The following is a 17,040-nucleotide window of genomic DNA, read 5'->3' as shown; positions in this document are numbered from 1 at the left end:
GGACAGCAAAGAAAGGGACAATTTGAAATACTGGTATTGGTGTTGAGGCTATTATAGCAGTAATACAAGGGAGAGATGATGGGACTCTGAACTAGAGGGATGGATGTCAAGATGGAAATAAGTGAACAGATGTAAGAAATGATGAAAGAGTAAATTCAGAAAGCCTTAATAGATTGATAGTAGGGACTGAGGAAGAAGCAAGGATCAAGGACAACCCTTAAACTTTAGGTTTGTACAATTCAATGGGCAATGAGACAGGGAACATAGGACAAGTTCCAAGTTTGGAGGAGAAATCATATCTTTAGGGGAAAAAAATTCAAACTTATGCATTCATATCTTTTCCCAGAGCATATAAAAGGGATATAGAAAAACAAATTACCTACTTTAAAAAGTTGCCCAGTTTCCTTCCAGATTAAAGGAAGAGGTACAGAACAGTGATTCTGTGACCATGATTTCCAGAGAGCCCTCAACTGTAGACATTTCTGGTCATAATTCTCATTTACTGTATAATGTTGCCAGTTGGGCTATGTTGCAGCAGACAGGAAACATGCAGATCACCTCACCGTTTCTGGTGCTCTCTAGGCAACTCTTTGGCTTAAGAGCACAGGCAGTAGCAGCTTTTGGGTGCCTTGGGCAAATCACTTCGTATCAATGGGCCTCAGTTGACTCATCTCTAAACATATAGTTGACTACATGAACCCCAAGATCCCACCTAGCTTTAAATGTCTAATATTTCATTCACTCATTTAGCAAATATTTGTTAAGTCCCTACTAAGTGCAAATCACTATATTAGATGCCAGTGATTTAGTGGTAGATAAGACATGGCCCCTTCTTGGAGCTCTTGTTCCACAGGGCTAGCTACATTAAGCAAGTAAATTTGCAGCTTAGCACAGTTTGTTTAACAAACCCAATTATGACAGAGCTGGGAAGGAAAGAAGGCTATGTCAGAGAGGCAAGAAGAAGGGGTAATGTTCCGCCAACCAAAGCAGACAAGAAGGTGGAAGGAACTACATAAAGGAGGCCCCAAAGTGTCCTATGATCATCATGTTCTAAAGCAGCCCAACAACTGTTGCTTAACCTTTCGTGTGAAGGCTGAGTACATAGAAACTTAGACGGAATAAAAGCAGAAAACTATGTCCCTGATGGGCATACTTACAGCCCTGACTTAAGCATTATAAGCATTACGACAAAAACATTTATACCCCCTTAATACTTGAAATTAAAAAAAAGAAAACTATATCCCTGAGTTACTTTTTCAGAAAGCATAAAGTAGATTTGAGTGTCCCCTAAAAGTCTCCTTCAAAAAGCCCTTCTCTCTTCTGTCTTCTGTGATCCTAGTGAAGTTGTATATTTATTCTCTTTTTGACTGGTTGCCATGAAAACAGGAATTACAATTCTCTATTATATTTAATACAGCTTTATTTGCTTAGTTTTCTTACTCAAAGCATTATATTACTGTGAAAGATATTTCTATATGACCTTTTTTGCTTTTTGAACCCTCTGTAATATGTCTCTTCCCCAAAGTGATACACTCCCATTATACCCTGTGTGTTCCCGTTCATAGCATCATACTTGTAATTATTTATTGATTGGGATTCCCATAGTTGCGAATGACAAAGACCAAAATTGAACTAGCTTACACAATAAGGAAAATAGTTATATAAACAAAGAAAGGCCAGGAGTTTAACATCCCCCAACTTTTCAAACTGGTAGGTTCAGGAGTAGATGCCTAACCCAAGCTGGGCCAGTCTTTTCCCTGGAATTTATGAACTTGGGAACAGAGAGAATATGAGTCAATTTCTCTCTACAGAAAAATGTTTGGGGCAGAGAAAATAATAAATATTAACTGCAGTTGGTTTGAGGTGAACTTTTCCTAGCCATGAGAGACCCTTTCTGTCTCATTTACTTCTGTGCCTAACAGAGTGCCTGCCTCATAATAGATTCACATTAATGTCGGTTGAATGTATACAATAAATCTTTTAGTTTCAGGTGTAGGACCTTTATTATACTATCATTTCCCCTATGAAATTAGATTTGACTTAACATTAATTTACAGCATTTTTCCAGGAATACTCCTCTTAGTAACCATACAAGTTGATTGAATGTACAAGTCAGAAATGAAACCTGAACATTACAATTGGATGGTGGAACTAAAAAAGTTTTAATAAACCAATTTTTCACATCATTCATCTACCACTTCTGAGAACTACAAAGTAGGAACCATGCAAAGTTATATTTTATGGAATGTCCAAGTTAAGTTAAAGTCTCAGATATTTTTGTGAAGCTTTCTGTCAGAGTGTTATTCTCCAATGAAAAAGAAAAAGCTGAGTCCCTACCTTTCACCATCTGAAATTCAAGGCCACTTTCACTGAGGGAGCTTGTTTAAAAGCACAGATTTCTGGGCTCCATTCCAGGCCTCCTGAATCTAAATCTAAAGAATAGGTTTATGAGTCAGCATTATTTAAAACTTCCCCATGTGATTCTTAGGATCAGCCAGGTCTAGTGCAAAAATATGTTTATGAATACTTGTTTTTTAATAGTAAATAACTGGAAAACAAAAAGTAATCTGCTCTGTAGAATAGTATTCTGGGATTGAATATGACTGTAGAACTTTCACTTCTGGCCAAGCTGAAGTAACGGACACCAGATTTACCCTCTCATCTGAAACAACCAAAAATATAAAGAATACAAAATTACATGAAAGAACAGTTTTCAAGACATTAGACATCAGGCATCAAAGAACAGTGATCCCTAAGAGAAAGAAAACAAACAAGATGACCCCTATGACTACCCCATCTTACTACCTTAAGAGATTTTCCAGGCCACAGCATAGAGAGGAGGAACTGAGGCAGACCAGGCAGACTCCCTGAATTGAGGAGACAGCTGAGAGTCTGGGGGGAACAAGGCAACTAGAGTTCATGGGACAGGGTACTGAAGAGGAGGGAGCTTCACAGAGAGAGAATCTCAAAGATCTGTAGAGGGCCTCCTTAAGTATTTAGCAAAGAATCAGTCAGCACAAGTATGAGAGGAAACTATGCAAAGCTGAGGAGAAAACCATCCAAAAAGATTGGAAGGAACAGTATCTGACACTCAATACCTGTTTCCACCAGCCAGACTGAAAAAATTCCTCATTCTCAGGACATGATGTAGAATGCTCAGGAAGGTCTTGCCTTACTAACAAGGACTAATTAGCTCCAGACTGAGAATTGCTCCAGACCTGCCTAACAAATCATGAAAACAAGACCCAAAGGATCAAACTATTTCTAGGCAACTGATCTATATCTCAGAACAAAGCTTAAGAATATTTATAGGATGACAAAAGCATCAAGCATGCAGCAAGGTAAAAGTCACAATGTCTGGCATCCAATCGAAGATTACTTGGCATGTAAAGAGACAGGAAAGTGTGATCTATAATGTGGAGAATTATCAAAAATGACACAAAACTGACACAGATATTAGAATTAGCAGAAAATGCACTATGGGATTAATGGAAGATTAGACATTTCAGGAAAAAATTGTAAACTTGAAGATATAGCAATAGAAACTATCCAAAGTGAAACACACAGAGGAAAAGAATTTTAAAAAATGAAAAGAATATCACTGAGCTTTAGGACAAAAAATGAAAAGAATATCACTGAGCTTTAGGACAACTTCAAGTAGCCTAATATAAAGTTAATTGGAGTCTGCGAAGAAGAGAGAGAAGAGGAAAAAGAAATATTTGAAAAAATAATGACTGAAGACATTCCAAACTTGATGAAAACTATAAACCCACAGATCCACGAACCGTGGTGAACCCCAAGCACAAGAAGAAAACAATATCAAGGCATATCATAATCAAACTGCTTAGAACCTGTAAAAAACCAGAAAATCTTAAAAACAGAGCAAAAAAAAAAAAAGGAAATGTTACATACAGAGGGACAAAGATAAGGATAGCATCAGTATCTTATCAGAAACAGACCAAACAAGCATAGCAATATCTTTAAAGTACTTTTAAAAATTCTCAATTTAGAATTCTAAACCCAGAAAAGGTATCTTTCAAAACAAAGGCAAAATAAAAACATTTTTAGACATACCAAAGCTGAAAGAATTCAGCAGACCCACACTATAAGAAATATTAAAGTGTATTCTTCAGACAGAAGGAAAATAATAGTTGGAAATCTGAATCTACAAAACGGGAACAAAGAGCACTGAAAATGGTAACTACATGGGTAAAGCTCTTTTTCTTGTCACTTAAATCTCTTTCAAAGATACTTGTCAGTTTAAACAAAAATAACAGTATGTTTTGGGGTTTATGGCATATGTAAAAGTAAAATACGTGACAACAATAGTACAAAGGTCAGGAGGAAAGAAATAATATACTATTATAAGGTTCTTTAATTATATGTGAATTGGTATACTGTCATTTGAAGGTACACTGATAAGTTAAAGATATATGTGACAAGCCCTAATGCAACTACTAAAAGTAATAGGATGGAAAAAGATATGCCATGATAACATTAATCAAAAGGAATCTGGAGTGGCTATATTAATATCAAAGCATATTCTCAGACCACAATAAGATTAAATTAGAAATGAATAACAGAAGGCCAGGTGCAGTGGCTCATGCCTGTAATCCTAACATTCTAGGAGGCCGAGGCAGGAGGATTACTCAAGGTCAGGAGTTCGAAACCAGCCTGAGCAAAAGCAAGACCCCGTCTCTACTAAAAATAGAAAGAAATTAGCCGGACAATTAAAAATAGAAAAAATTATATATATATATAATAATATATTATATTATATATATAATATATATATTATATATATATAGAAAAAATTAGCTGGGCATGGTGGCGCATGCCTGTAGTCCCAGCTACTCGGGAGGCTGAGCCAGGAGGATTGCTTGAGCCCAAGAATTTGAGGTTGCTGTGAGTTAGGCTGATGCCACAGCACTCTAACTAGGGCAACAGAATGAGACTCTGTCTCAAAAAAAAAAAAAAAAGAAAAAGAAAAAAATGAATAACAAAAAGAAAAATCTCCAAATACTTGAAAACTAAATAGCACAGTTCTAAATGACTCATGGATAAAAGAAATCAAAAGTGAAATTAAGAAGTATTTTGAAGTGAATGAAAATGAACCATGACAAATCAGAATTTGTGGGATGCCACTTGCTTTTGGAAAACACTCCTCAAACTGTGCTTTCCTATAAACTCTACAACAGTCAACAGGGGAAACTTCTGTGACCAAATGTGGGGTTTTTCCCCACACACCAAGCAGCAGACACCAGCTGAGCATCTTCTAATTCAATTACGACACTCCAACACTATCTACCTGGAGATAGTGTCAGGTCCCACGGGTTGAGGGCTCATTTCCCAAGACTGATCTCTCCTCCCCACCAGTCGCAAGTCCAGGCCTTGGGAACTTCTGACCGACTGGCTTCAAATTGGGCTTCCCACAACCTGGGCACGGAGTTTCCATGTCCTCCCCAGGTGCACCACCTTCCAGGAACCTCCTTGTGTTCAGCTATCTGGAAGCTCTCCAAATCCTCTTGGGTTTTTATGGAGGTTTCATTACATAGGCATGATTGACAACTATGTAGAAATGTGATGGGACAAAAAGCGCATGAACTAAACCCAGCAAGGCTTGTCTTTTCAGCATTCTTTCCTCTAGGGTAGGGAGTAGGACCTTCTTTGGAATGAGGGTCTTTTGACCCACAATCAGATTAGAGTCCTGCCTTGAACAGGTGAAAGGAGGACAGGAGAAGGTCAGAAAGAAATTCTGTTTCCTGAGACCTGCTCCTGAGGCCTAAAGTACCCCAACATCATAACAAGGACTAGAGGAGTTATGAGCCAGGGACTGTGAACAAAAACATATACACACACATATATACATATATCATAACACCATACCACTAAAGCAGTACTTAGGGAGAAATATATACCACACCACTAAATACCTATATTAGAAAAGAAGAAACATCTCAAATCAGTGACCTCAGCTTCTACCTTAAGAAACTAAAACCAAAAGGAGTAAATTAAACCCAAAGTGAGTAGAAGAAATAATGAAGATCAAAGTGGAAATTAATGAAATAGAAAACAAAAAAGTGATAGAGTATCAGTAAAACAAAAATAGTTTTCCTTTGAGAAGATCAGACTGATCAGGGAAAATGCACAATCAGGAGGAAAAAAGAGGGCACAAATTACCAAAATCAGGCACGAGAGAAGTGGTGGAATCTGCAGATATAAAAAGGATAATAAGGAAATAAGATAAACAGATTTGTGCTAATAAATTCAACAACTTAGATAAAATGGAAAAATTCCTTGGAAGACAGAAACTACCAAAGGTCATTTAGGACGGAATAAACTGAATTGCCCTATACTATTTTAAAATGAATTGGTAGTTAAAAACCATCCCTCAAAGAAAACTCCAGGACAAGATGGCTTCACTGGTAAATTCTACCAAACATATAATAGAGAAGTAATGCCAATTCTATATAAACTCTTCCCAAAACATTGAAAAAACATTTTTCCCAACTCATTTTTTTTTTGAGACAGTGTCTCACTCTGTTGCCCAGGCTGGAGTGCTGTGGCGTTAGCCTAGCTCACAGCAACCTCAAACTCCTGGGCTCAAGCAATCCTCCTGCCTCAGCCTCCCGCGTAGCTGGGACTGTAGGCACATGCTACCATGCCTGGCTAATTTTTTCTATTTTTAGTTGTCCGGCTAATTTCTTTCTATTTTTAGTAGAGATAGGGTCTTGCTCTTGCTCAGGCTGGTCTTGAACTCCTGAGCTCAAGCAATCCTCCCACCTCAGCCTCCCAGAGTGCTAGAATTACAGGCATGAGCCACCGCCCTAGCCTCCAACTCATTTTTTTTTTTTGAGACAGAGTCTCGCTCTGTCACCCTGGGTAGAGTGCACCCTGGGTAGTGGCATCATCATCACTCACTGCAACTTCAAACTCCTGGCCTGAAGCATTCTGCTTCAGCCTCCCAAGTAGCTGGAACTACAGGTGTGCGCCACCATGCCCAGCTAATTTTTATATTTTTAGTAGAGACAGGGTCTCACTCTTGCTCAGCTTGGTCTCCAACTCCTGAGCTCAAGTGATTCCTCTGCCTCAGCCTCCCAGAGTCCTAGGATTACAGGTCTGAGCCACCGTGTCCAGCCCCAATTCATTCTATAAAGCCAGCATTACCCTAATATCAAAACCAGATGAAGATATAAGGAAAGAAAACTACAGACTAGTCCTCATGAATATACATGCAAAAATTCTAAACTGCATTTTAGAAAAACAAACCCAACTATATATGAAAAGGTTAATATGTGCTTATTTCACTAAAATGTCAACAATACAGAAAATATCATGGCCAGGCGTGGTGGCTCTCACCTGTAATCCCAGCTACTCAGGAGACTGAGGCAGGAGAATTGCTTGAGGCCAGGAGTTGGAGACCAGCCTGGGCAACATAGCAAGACCTCTGTCTCTTAAAAAAAAAAAAAAAAAGGAAAAAGAAAATATTATCATGACCTTTGCACCTCCATATAAGGATAATACAGAAATGCCCGAAGTGTTCCATATCTTTAAAAGAGAAGAATATGTTATAACCAAATGGGGATTAACCCAGGAATACAGCTTTACTTATAATAGCCAAAAAAACCAATTCAGTGAGTGAATGAATAAACAATGGTATGTCCATACAATGGAATGCTATTCAGCAAGAACAAAGAATAAACTATTGATACAAGCAGCAGTATGGTGGAATCTCAAAATAATTATGCTGAGTTTAAAAAAAGCAGCAAAAAAGAGTACACACTATGATTCCATTTATGGACAGTGCAAACAAATCTATAGTCAGCAAAACTCACTCTCTGTCAGCTTTTTGACTGATCAGCAACTATCAGCTTTTTGACCAGCATTTCAGTGGTTGCTTGGGAACGTGGTGGGTAAGACAGAGGGATGGGAGTAAATTACCAATGAACATGAGGAAACTTTTGGTGGTGATGAATATATTCATTATCCTGATTGTAGTGATGGTTTCAAATTATCAAGTTGTACACTTTAAATATGTGTGTGTCAATTATATATCAATAAAAACTAGTTTTATTTATTTATTTATTTATTAGAGCCAGAGTCTCATTCTGTTGCCCAGGCTAGAGTGCAGTGACACAGTCAAAGCTCACTGCAGCCTAGAACTTCTGGGCTCAAGCCATCCTCCCACCTAAGCCTTCTGAGTAGTTGGGACTGTAGGCACACGCCACCATGCTCAGCTAAATTTAAGTTTTTTATAGAGACAGGGTCTTGCTATGTTGCTCAGGCTGGTTTCGAACTCCTGGCCTCAAGCAATCCTCCTGCCTCAACCTCCCAAAGTGCTAGAATTATAGGCATTAGACACCATACCCAGCCAAAAACTATTTTAAAAAAATAACTGGTACACGGGCACACAGAGTGATATAATGAACATTGGAGACTCAAAATGGGGAGGGCGAGAGGGGGTGAGGGATGAAAAATTACCTGTGAGGTACAATGGACACTATTTGGTTGATGGGCACACTAAAAGCCAAGACTTACCTACTATATGATATATACATATAACAGAATTCAACTTGTACCCCATAAATCTATTAAAATAAAAAATAGTAATAATTGACAGCATGAAAAATAGAGCAAAATAGAAAATAATCATATTATAATTAGAAGATTAAAAAGCACTTCAATGTTTATAAGCAGCACAATTCACAATCACAAAGCTGTGGAAACAGCCCAAGTGCCCATCAATTCATGAGTGGATTAATAAAATGTGGTATATGTATACCATGGAATACTACTCAGCTTTAAGAAACAATGGTGATATAGCACCTCTTGTATATTCCTGGATAGAGCTGGAACCCATTCTACTAAGTGAAGTATCTCAAGAATGGAAAAACCAGCACCACATGTACTCACCAGCAAATTGGTATTAATGGATCAACACCTAAGTGGATATACAGGAGTAACATTTATCGGAGGGTGGGGTGGGGAGGAGGGGATGGGTGTATACAACCACAACGAGTAAGATGTGCAACATTTGGGGGGTGGACATGCTTGAAGCTCCTACTTGAGGGGGGAGGGGGCATGGCCAATATATGTAACCTTAACACATGTACCCCCATAATACACTAAAATAAAAAAAAAGGAAAAAAATAAAACCTACACAAGTGATTAAAAAAAAAAAACAAGGCCGGGCGCGGTGGCTCACGCTTGTAATCCTAGGACTCTGGGAGGCCGAGGCGGGCGGATTGCTCAAGGTCAGGAGTTCAAAACCAGCCTGAGCGAGACCCCGTCTCTACTATAAAAAATAGAAAGAAATGAATTGGCCAACTAATATATATATATAAAAATTAGCCGGGCATGGTGGCACGTGCCTGTAGTCCCAGCTACTCGGGAGGCTGAGGCAGTAGGACTGCTTAAGCCCAGGAGTTTGAGGTTGCTGTGAGCTAGGCTGACACCACGGCACTCACTCAAGCCTGAGCAACAAAGCGAGACTGTCTCAAAAAAAAAAAAAAACAAAAACAAAATAAATAAAGTGCATACACTGTAAAAAAAAAATAAATCAGATAGGCAATTCTTAAAAAAAATAAAAATAAATAAATAAAAAGCACTGTATAAAATATATGTATACTATTATTATAACAATAAAAATACCAAAAATAATATTATTGTTATGGAGCACTTTTGTGTGTGGAGGGTAATGGATGTTCTTCTCCATTTTCCATATTTTCTTTAATGTTTTTCTAACCTTTGTAATTAAGATTATCTACAGGAAAATTACAAATATTAAAAGACGTGCTCTCATAGTAATTCTTTTACTGAACTTGTTTTTACAGGGAATCACTTTAAAAATGAATGAGCTAAATCACTGTATCGTTGCAAGAATTATGCATGGGGGCATGATTCACAGGCAAGGTAAGTTTCATATATATGTCTTTCTTTGCCTTCCTTAACTTTTTCTCCTATAGCCTAGTGAAGAAAGTGTTTTCTATGATCCATATAAAAGATAGGTTTGTTATCTTTAATTTCAATCACTGTTGGCCTCCATTGGTTCTTGTTCATCTGCACATGCTCTAGCATATAGATAATGAAGGGAGGGTATATTAGAGTTCTATTGGCTGGAACATCTCTGGATCACTGTTAGATTGTGACTTATTAGAGACCATGGGAGATAAAGCAAAGTATCGCATCAGGTGGCAGGATATAGAGGAGACATCTATTCTGGAATATTTGAGAGATATATATATAGAGAGATAGATATAAAGTTAAATAACAGTTTAAGAATTGCTTTCTCATTCAGGAATAAGATATGCTATTTATAAATTAGGACATCACAGAGTTAGATGACTAATAATACAAAAAGTAAATGGTAAGATAAGAGATGTCAAATTGATGATTAAATTCTTAATACCTGCTACAGTAAGTGCTATTATTCTATGGAGGGAATTCACTAAGAACTGAAGTAGATAAAGAATGATTTTTTAAGAAATTGTAACTTCAGTTAACTCTCAAGGATGAACAGGGTTTGGACATCTAGATTTAGGGTTTTTTTTTTTTTTTTTTTGAAAGAACTGAGTTATATGCACTAGTATTCAGAGAATGCTCCAAAAATGGTTCTCCTGACAGGCTCCTTTTCTTTGAAAGAGGGTTATTTTTGTACTTGACACCTCTTTCCTTATCCCCAGAGAACAAGAAGTAACACCCTAAGTATTTTAGTGCCTTATTCCCCTCTTGAGAGATGACCATTGTGTATACATGATGGTGTCTGGTATCACTGCTGCTTTCAGGGGGTTCTTTATAGGCATAGAGAGTATACAGCACTCCCACAGGAAGATGTTCAGTCTTAGATACCAGTATATATTTTTTGTTTGTTATTTTTAATAATTTGCTGTATATTCAGTAAGTCATAAGATCATTCTTTCTTTAAACTCTGTTATGTTACTGCATTTGCTAGGACCTGTAGTCTTTAATAGAAGTGGTGTAGTAGACATACTTGTTCTGTTCCTGTTTTTAAAAGGAATCTTTCCAATGTTTCCCTATTAAGAATAATGCAGATTCTTAGTACATACCTTGTATTAGGGCTAAGAAAGTTCCCTTATATTCTTAGTTGCTGAGCATTTTAATTATGATTGGGTTTTGGATTAAATCAGACACATTTTATGCATCTGCTGTGGTGATCATTAATTTTTATCATCTTTGCATTTCTCAGATAAACCCAGCTTAGTCATTGTATATTATCTGTTTTATGTACTGCTCTATTCTGTGTGCTAGTGTTTTGTTTAGGATTTTGTTATTTACATTTTTGAGTGACACTGGCCTGTAGTTAATTTCCCTTTCTTGTATTTCTCTGTCTGGTTTTAGTTTCAAAGTTACATTAGCCTCATAGAATGACTTGGAGAGCATTCCTTCTTTGATGCTTTGCAAGACTTTCTATAATATTGGAATGATTCATACCTTGAAAGTTTGAATACCTTGCGTATAAAAATATCATTAGTTTTGCTTTTTTACAACTGCTTCAATTTCTTTTACATTTATAAGGCTATCTAAGCTTTCTATTTCTTGAGTGAGTTTTGATAAATTACATTCTCCTAAAATATTATATAATATATAATATAATATATAATGTAATATAATTTTTAAATATTACAATAGAAAGCTTCTTCATAGTATTGTGTTACCTTTTTATTCTCTGCCTTCTCTATAATTATGTCCTCTGTTCATTCATAATATTGTTTATTTGTGCCTTTTCTTTTTTCTCTTGATCAACCTTGCCAGAGGTTTGTTCAAAACTGTACTTTGGGTTTTGCTCATTCTCTCCATTGTATGTTTATTTTCTATTTCATTGTTTTTTTGGTTTTTTTTTGAGACAGAGTCTCGCTTTCTTGCCTAGGCTAGAGTGAGTGCCGTGGCGTCAGCCTAGCTCACAGCAACCTCAAACTCCTGGGCTCAAGCGATCCTCCTGCCTCAGCCTCCCGAGTAGCTGGGACTACAGGCACAAGCCACCATGCCCGGCTGATTTTTATATATATATATTAGTTGGCCAATTAATTTCTTTCTATTTTTATGGTAGAGACGGGGTCTCGCTCAGGCTGGTTTTGAACTCCTGACCTTGAGCAATCCGCCCGCCTCGGCCTCCCAGAGTGCTAGGATTACAGGCGTGAGCCACCGCGCCCGGCCTGTTTTTTTTTTTTGACAGAGTCTCGCTTTGTTGTCCAGGCTAGAGTGAGTGCCGTGGCGTCAGCCTAGCTAACAGCAACCTCAAACTCCTGGGCTCGAGCGATCCTTCTGCCTCAGCCTCCCGAGTAGCTGGGACTACAGGCATGTGCCACCATGCCCGGCTAATTTTTTATATATATATCAGTTGGCCAATTAATTTCTTTCTATTTATAGTAGAGACGGGGTCTCGCTCTTGCTCAGGCTGGTTTTGAACTCCTGACCTTGAGCAATCTGCCCGCCTCGGCCTCCCAAGAGCTAGGATTACAGGCGTGAGCCACCGCGCCCGGCCTTATTTCATTGTTTTATAACCTAATTTTTATTATCTCATTCTTTCTCTTGGTTTTGGCTAACTTCTTAAATTAAACACAAAGTTCGTTTATTTCCAGTCTTTCTTCTTTTCTAATATACACATTTAAGTCTAAAATCCCCCTCTAAGTACTGTTTTATCTGTATCTTACCAGTTTTGATATGAAGCATTTTTACTGTAATTCAGTTCTAAGTATTTTTATGTTTCTAACAATAATATTTTTCATTGACCTATAAGTTACTTAGAAGTGTTTGTTACATTCCACATTTAAAGGGGTTTTCTACATATATTTTTGTAATTTACTTGTAACTTAATTGCATGTGGTCAGAGAATGTGGGCTGTATGACACCATTTCTTTGAGGTTTGTTGAGACTTGCTTTATTGGCATAGCACTTTAATCATTTTTGTAAATGGCCCATGTGTACTTGAGAAGAATTTTTATTCTTTGTCTCATGTAGAGTTTTCTAGATGATGATTGGCTTGGAGTTGTTATTTTGCACAAATCTTCTATATCTTGACTAATTTTTTGTCCATTTAACCTATCGATAATTGTTAAAATATCCCATTATTAAGGTAGAATTTTTCAATTTCTACTAGTAGATCTCTCCATTTTGTCTTATATATTTGAAGCTGTTTTATTAGTTACATATAAGTACCTAGTGACCATTTCTAGTCTTAATATTTACTAGTTAAAAATCTATTTTACCTAGCATTAATATAATTATTCCAGCTTTATTTTAGTGTTTGCTAACATGTCTTTTTCTATCCTTTTATTTCCAGTTATTCTGTGCTTGTAAGCTTTAGTATGTCTCTTTTGAACATTTCCAAAGCTGAGTGTTTCATTTTTTAATGCACACTGATGATCTCTATCTTTTAATGGATCGATCCATTAATATTTATTGTGATGATTTCTACCATCTGGCTTTTTAATTTATTTTTATTCCATTTTTAAATTGATCTTCTTATTCTTATTTCTGTTCCATTTTTCCCCCACTAGTAGTTTAGAATTTTGGCACCTTATTTCTGTCCTTTTAGTGGTTTCCTTGAAATTTTATTACTTATATTTAACTTTGAATATACTAAAGTTACAGTATCTTAATCCCACTCCCAGATAATACAGACATTGAAACACTAAATTTGATCACACTCCTTCTGATTTATATGCTCTTCCTTTTCCCAGTGTTCTAGTTCTGTCCTATTTTAAATTCACAAATTTGAAATTAGTTTTAAAATATATGGTCATTTCTGTTTGATTTGTATAAATTTTTATGATTTCATTTGCTCACCATTCCTTCTTGCATCTCAGACCATCCTTTGGGGAGCATTATTTGATATTGAGAAGGCTAATATCACTACAATTTCCCTTGCTGTGTAGGTGATTTGTCTTTTCTGGGTGTTTTAAGATCTTTGTCTTTGATGTTCTACAGTTTCACTATCTCTCAGCATGGACTTCTTTTTATTTATCCTATTCTTTCTGAATCTGTGCAATCATGTTTTCATCAGTTCAAGAAAATTTGCCACCATTATTCTTTCAAACATTGCCTCTTCTTCATCTCTCTGTTCTCTTTCTGAACTCCAGTTAAATGTATTAGACATTTCTCCCATATATCTTAATATCTTTTTCATATATTCTTTTTATTTTTTGTTCCTTTTTTCCTTATTTCTCTGCAATATGTTCTACATAATTTTTTGGTTATATCTTCCAGTTCACTGAAACTCTCTTCAACCATATTTGAACTCCTGTTTAACTAATCCATTCATTAGCTTATATCACCAGTTATATAAATATTTTTATAAGTATTACTCATTTGTTTTTATTTTTATTTTCAGACTCTCTACTCACACCTGACAGTCTTTTGTTGCATGCTTATCCTTGCAATTGAGTCCTTTATTTTTTTCTAACATTTAACACGTAGCTATTTTATATTGTATATCTAACCATTCCAGTATTTAACATCCTTAAGGATCTAAATTTGCATGTGCTGTTTCTGGTGACTCTAACATATATTAGCTTGCCTTAATGTTTGGTGATCTTTGATTGTGAACTCTTTGCTTATTCTAATCAGGGGAAGTCCTGTGGGCCTAAACTGAGAATGCTTGCCTCTAGAAAGGGTTTGTTGTTCTTTGTTTTACCAGTTGCCATGAGGTGCCCACTGATCTAGGTCTTGGCTCCCTACAGGGTCCTAGGCTCAGCTTTCTAGCTTGCCATTGACCCAGTGCACAGACTCCAGCTAACAGGCATTGCTACTCTGGCATTCACCCTTCCCACTAGTTCACCTCATCCTTAGTTTGCCACTACACTGGATCCAGCTCACAGGGTCTTTTTGTATTGAGGGGAAAATGGGGCTGAAAGTGGGAAGGGTTCTTTAGAGATTTGTACTCCTTTTGCGAGACCACTAATGCTTGAAGAGATGTTCCCTAGGCAGGATATAATTGTGAGAAAGGCTCTGAGTGCCTAATCAGTCATGGTGGAAGCAAAAGTCCCTCAATTTTTATTTCATTTTTATTATGTTAATTATAAACATTATGATTATAATAAGCAAATAATTATAATTATTAACATTTAGGCCAGGCAGGATGGCTCACACCTGTAATCCTAGCACTCTGGGAGGCCAAGGTGGGAGGATCGCTCAAGGTCAGGAGTTCGAGACCAGCCTGAGCAAGATCGAGACCCCCATCTCTACTAAAAATAGAAAGAGATTAATTGGCCAACTAAAAATATATAGAAAAAATTAGCCAGGCATGATGGCTCATACCTGTAGTCCCAGCTACTCGGGAGGCTGAGGCAGAAGGATCGCTTGAGCCCAGGAGTTTGAGGTTGCTGTGAGCTAGGCAGACGCCATGGCACTCTAGCCTGGGCAACAGAGTGAGACTCTGTCTCAAAAAAAAAAACAAAAAACAAAAAAAACATTTAATTATGTTTTATTATGTTAATTTTTTTGCAGGGAGGGGTGGCGTAGAGGACGATTATGTCAATTTTTAAACATTCATAGAAAAAATAGTGCAGTGAATTCAAGTAAAGTAAAGAGCATAGTGCAGTGATCGCCCATGTACCCATAACCCACTGATAATTATCCTTACTCATGGCCACACCAGTTTGTTCTCAATTTGCCCTACTGCCCACCTCCCTGGATTATTCTGACACAAACCTCAGGCATTTTATCATTTTATTTATATATACCTCAGTATGTACCTCTAAAAGATATCGTGAGTTTTTTGTAATGAAGCCAGGCCAGTATGTAAACATGTGCACAATTTATAAATAAAGAAGCAAAATTGTAAATAACATTCTAAACATTGGTTCTTGGTCACTTTTTCCAGTTGAAGTATTATGGGATGCTAAAATGCCTACCAAATTATATAAAAAGATTAAATTATGTTTAATATAAGTTCAGCATTATGTAGATATCATATTACAATTCTTGGAAAACTGACAAACTTTATATCATATTTGGTAAATAATAATAGCAGCAAACAATGACATGGTGCTTAGCATGTGCCAAGAACACGTGTGCCTTCTACATGTACTAAATTCATTTAGTCCTCAAAATAATCCTATGAGATGGGTACTATTTTCATCTCCATTTTACAAATGTGAAAACTGAGGCATGGAGAATTTCAGTGACTTACCCAAGATCTTAAAGCTAGTAAGTGAGGAAGCTAGGATTTGAACCCAGACAGTCTAGACTGAATCCAGAAGCCATACTTTTAAACCACTGTCCATACCACCTCTCTCAGAAAAATAAACATGGCCATCCATCAAAACTGTGCCTTCCATAAATAGATATATCTGTTTTGGTGAATTTACTATATGAGTTATTTAATAAATAATTCTGCTGCAGCCAAACTTGCACCTGTTTCTGAAATATTGGCCTTCAATATTCAACTTAATTTTTAAAAATTACATTGCTGCCTCTGCATTTTTTACTATAAAAACACATATTGTTTCATGTTTATAAATTTGTGTAATTTCTCAGGTACCCTTCATGTTGGCGATGAAATTCGAGAAATCAATGGCATCAGTGTGGCTAACCAAACAGTGGAACAGCTACAAAAAATGCTTGTAAGTAAATGAAAGTTTTTCTTTTTCTAAAATTGACTTTTAGTTTGTTAGCTTGTTTTTAACACGCAAAGGAGGGGCATTCTTTTGTAATCAGAGTATTTCTCATACCCGTAATTTGTGTGGACTTTAACTTATACAGCATTCATAAAACTGACAAGTAGGAAAATGTTTATATGGAATAGAGTTTAGAAACATTTTGCCTGTCTTTAGCAGTATGGGCTCTAACACCCTCCTTCCATTCTTTACCTCCTATTTCTTACCGAGCAGATGGTTAAAGAAAACCTTCTCAGTATGTGTACATGGGAACTGGTTTCTCACTGACCTCAACTCTCCTGACATCAGCAATGTCAGAAACCTCTTTCCTGTTTAGCTGAGTCATAGCCAGCTGTAGTGGATTTCTCTACAGCACAGAGGGGAAGAAAGTTACCATAAACCAGGCCATTTTTGACCATACATA

The 17,040-nt window shown here is 36.8% G+C and overlaps 1 protein-coding gene across 11 annotated transcripts in view; it reads left to right on the top strand.

The window, feature by feature from the left end:
• CASK (calcium/calmodulin dependent serine protein kinase) overlaps positions 1-17,040 on the top strand; it is a 381,055-nt gene that overhangs the window by 323,938 nt on the left and 40,077 nt on the right. For all 11 annotated transcript variants that reach the window (XM_075999330.1, XM_012781844.2, XM_012781842.2 and 8 more), the window contains 2 exons: positions 9,834-9,912; positions 16,498-16,583. In XM_075999330.1, coding sequence (XP_075855445.1) covers positions 9,834-9,912; positions 16,498-16,583 — 165 coding nt within the window. The remainder of the gene's footprint in view (positions 1-9,833; positions 9,913-16,497; positions 16,584-17,040) is intronic.

The sequence above is a fragment of the Microcebus murinus genome, chromosome X (genome assembly GCF_040939455.1).
Source record: "Microcebus murinus isolate Inina chromosome X, M.murinus_Inina_mat1.0, whole genome shotgun sequence".
NCBI lineage: Eukaryota > Metazoa > Chordata > Mammalia > Primates > Cheirogaleidae > Microcebus > Microcebus murinus.
This window is presented reverse-complemented; position numbering and strand designations above follow the sequence as displayed.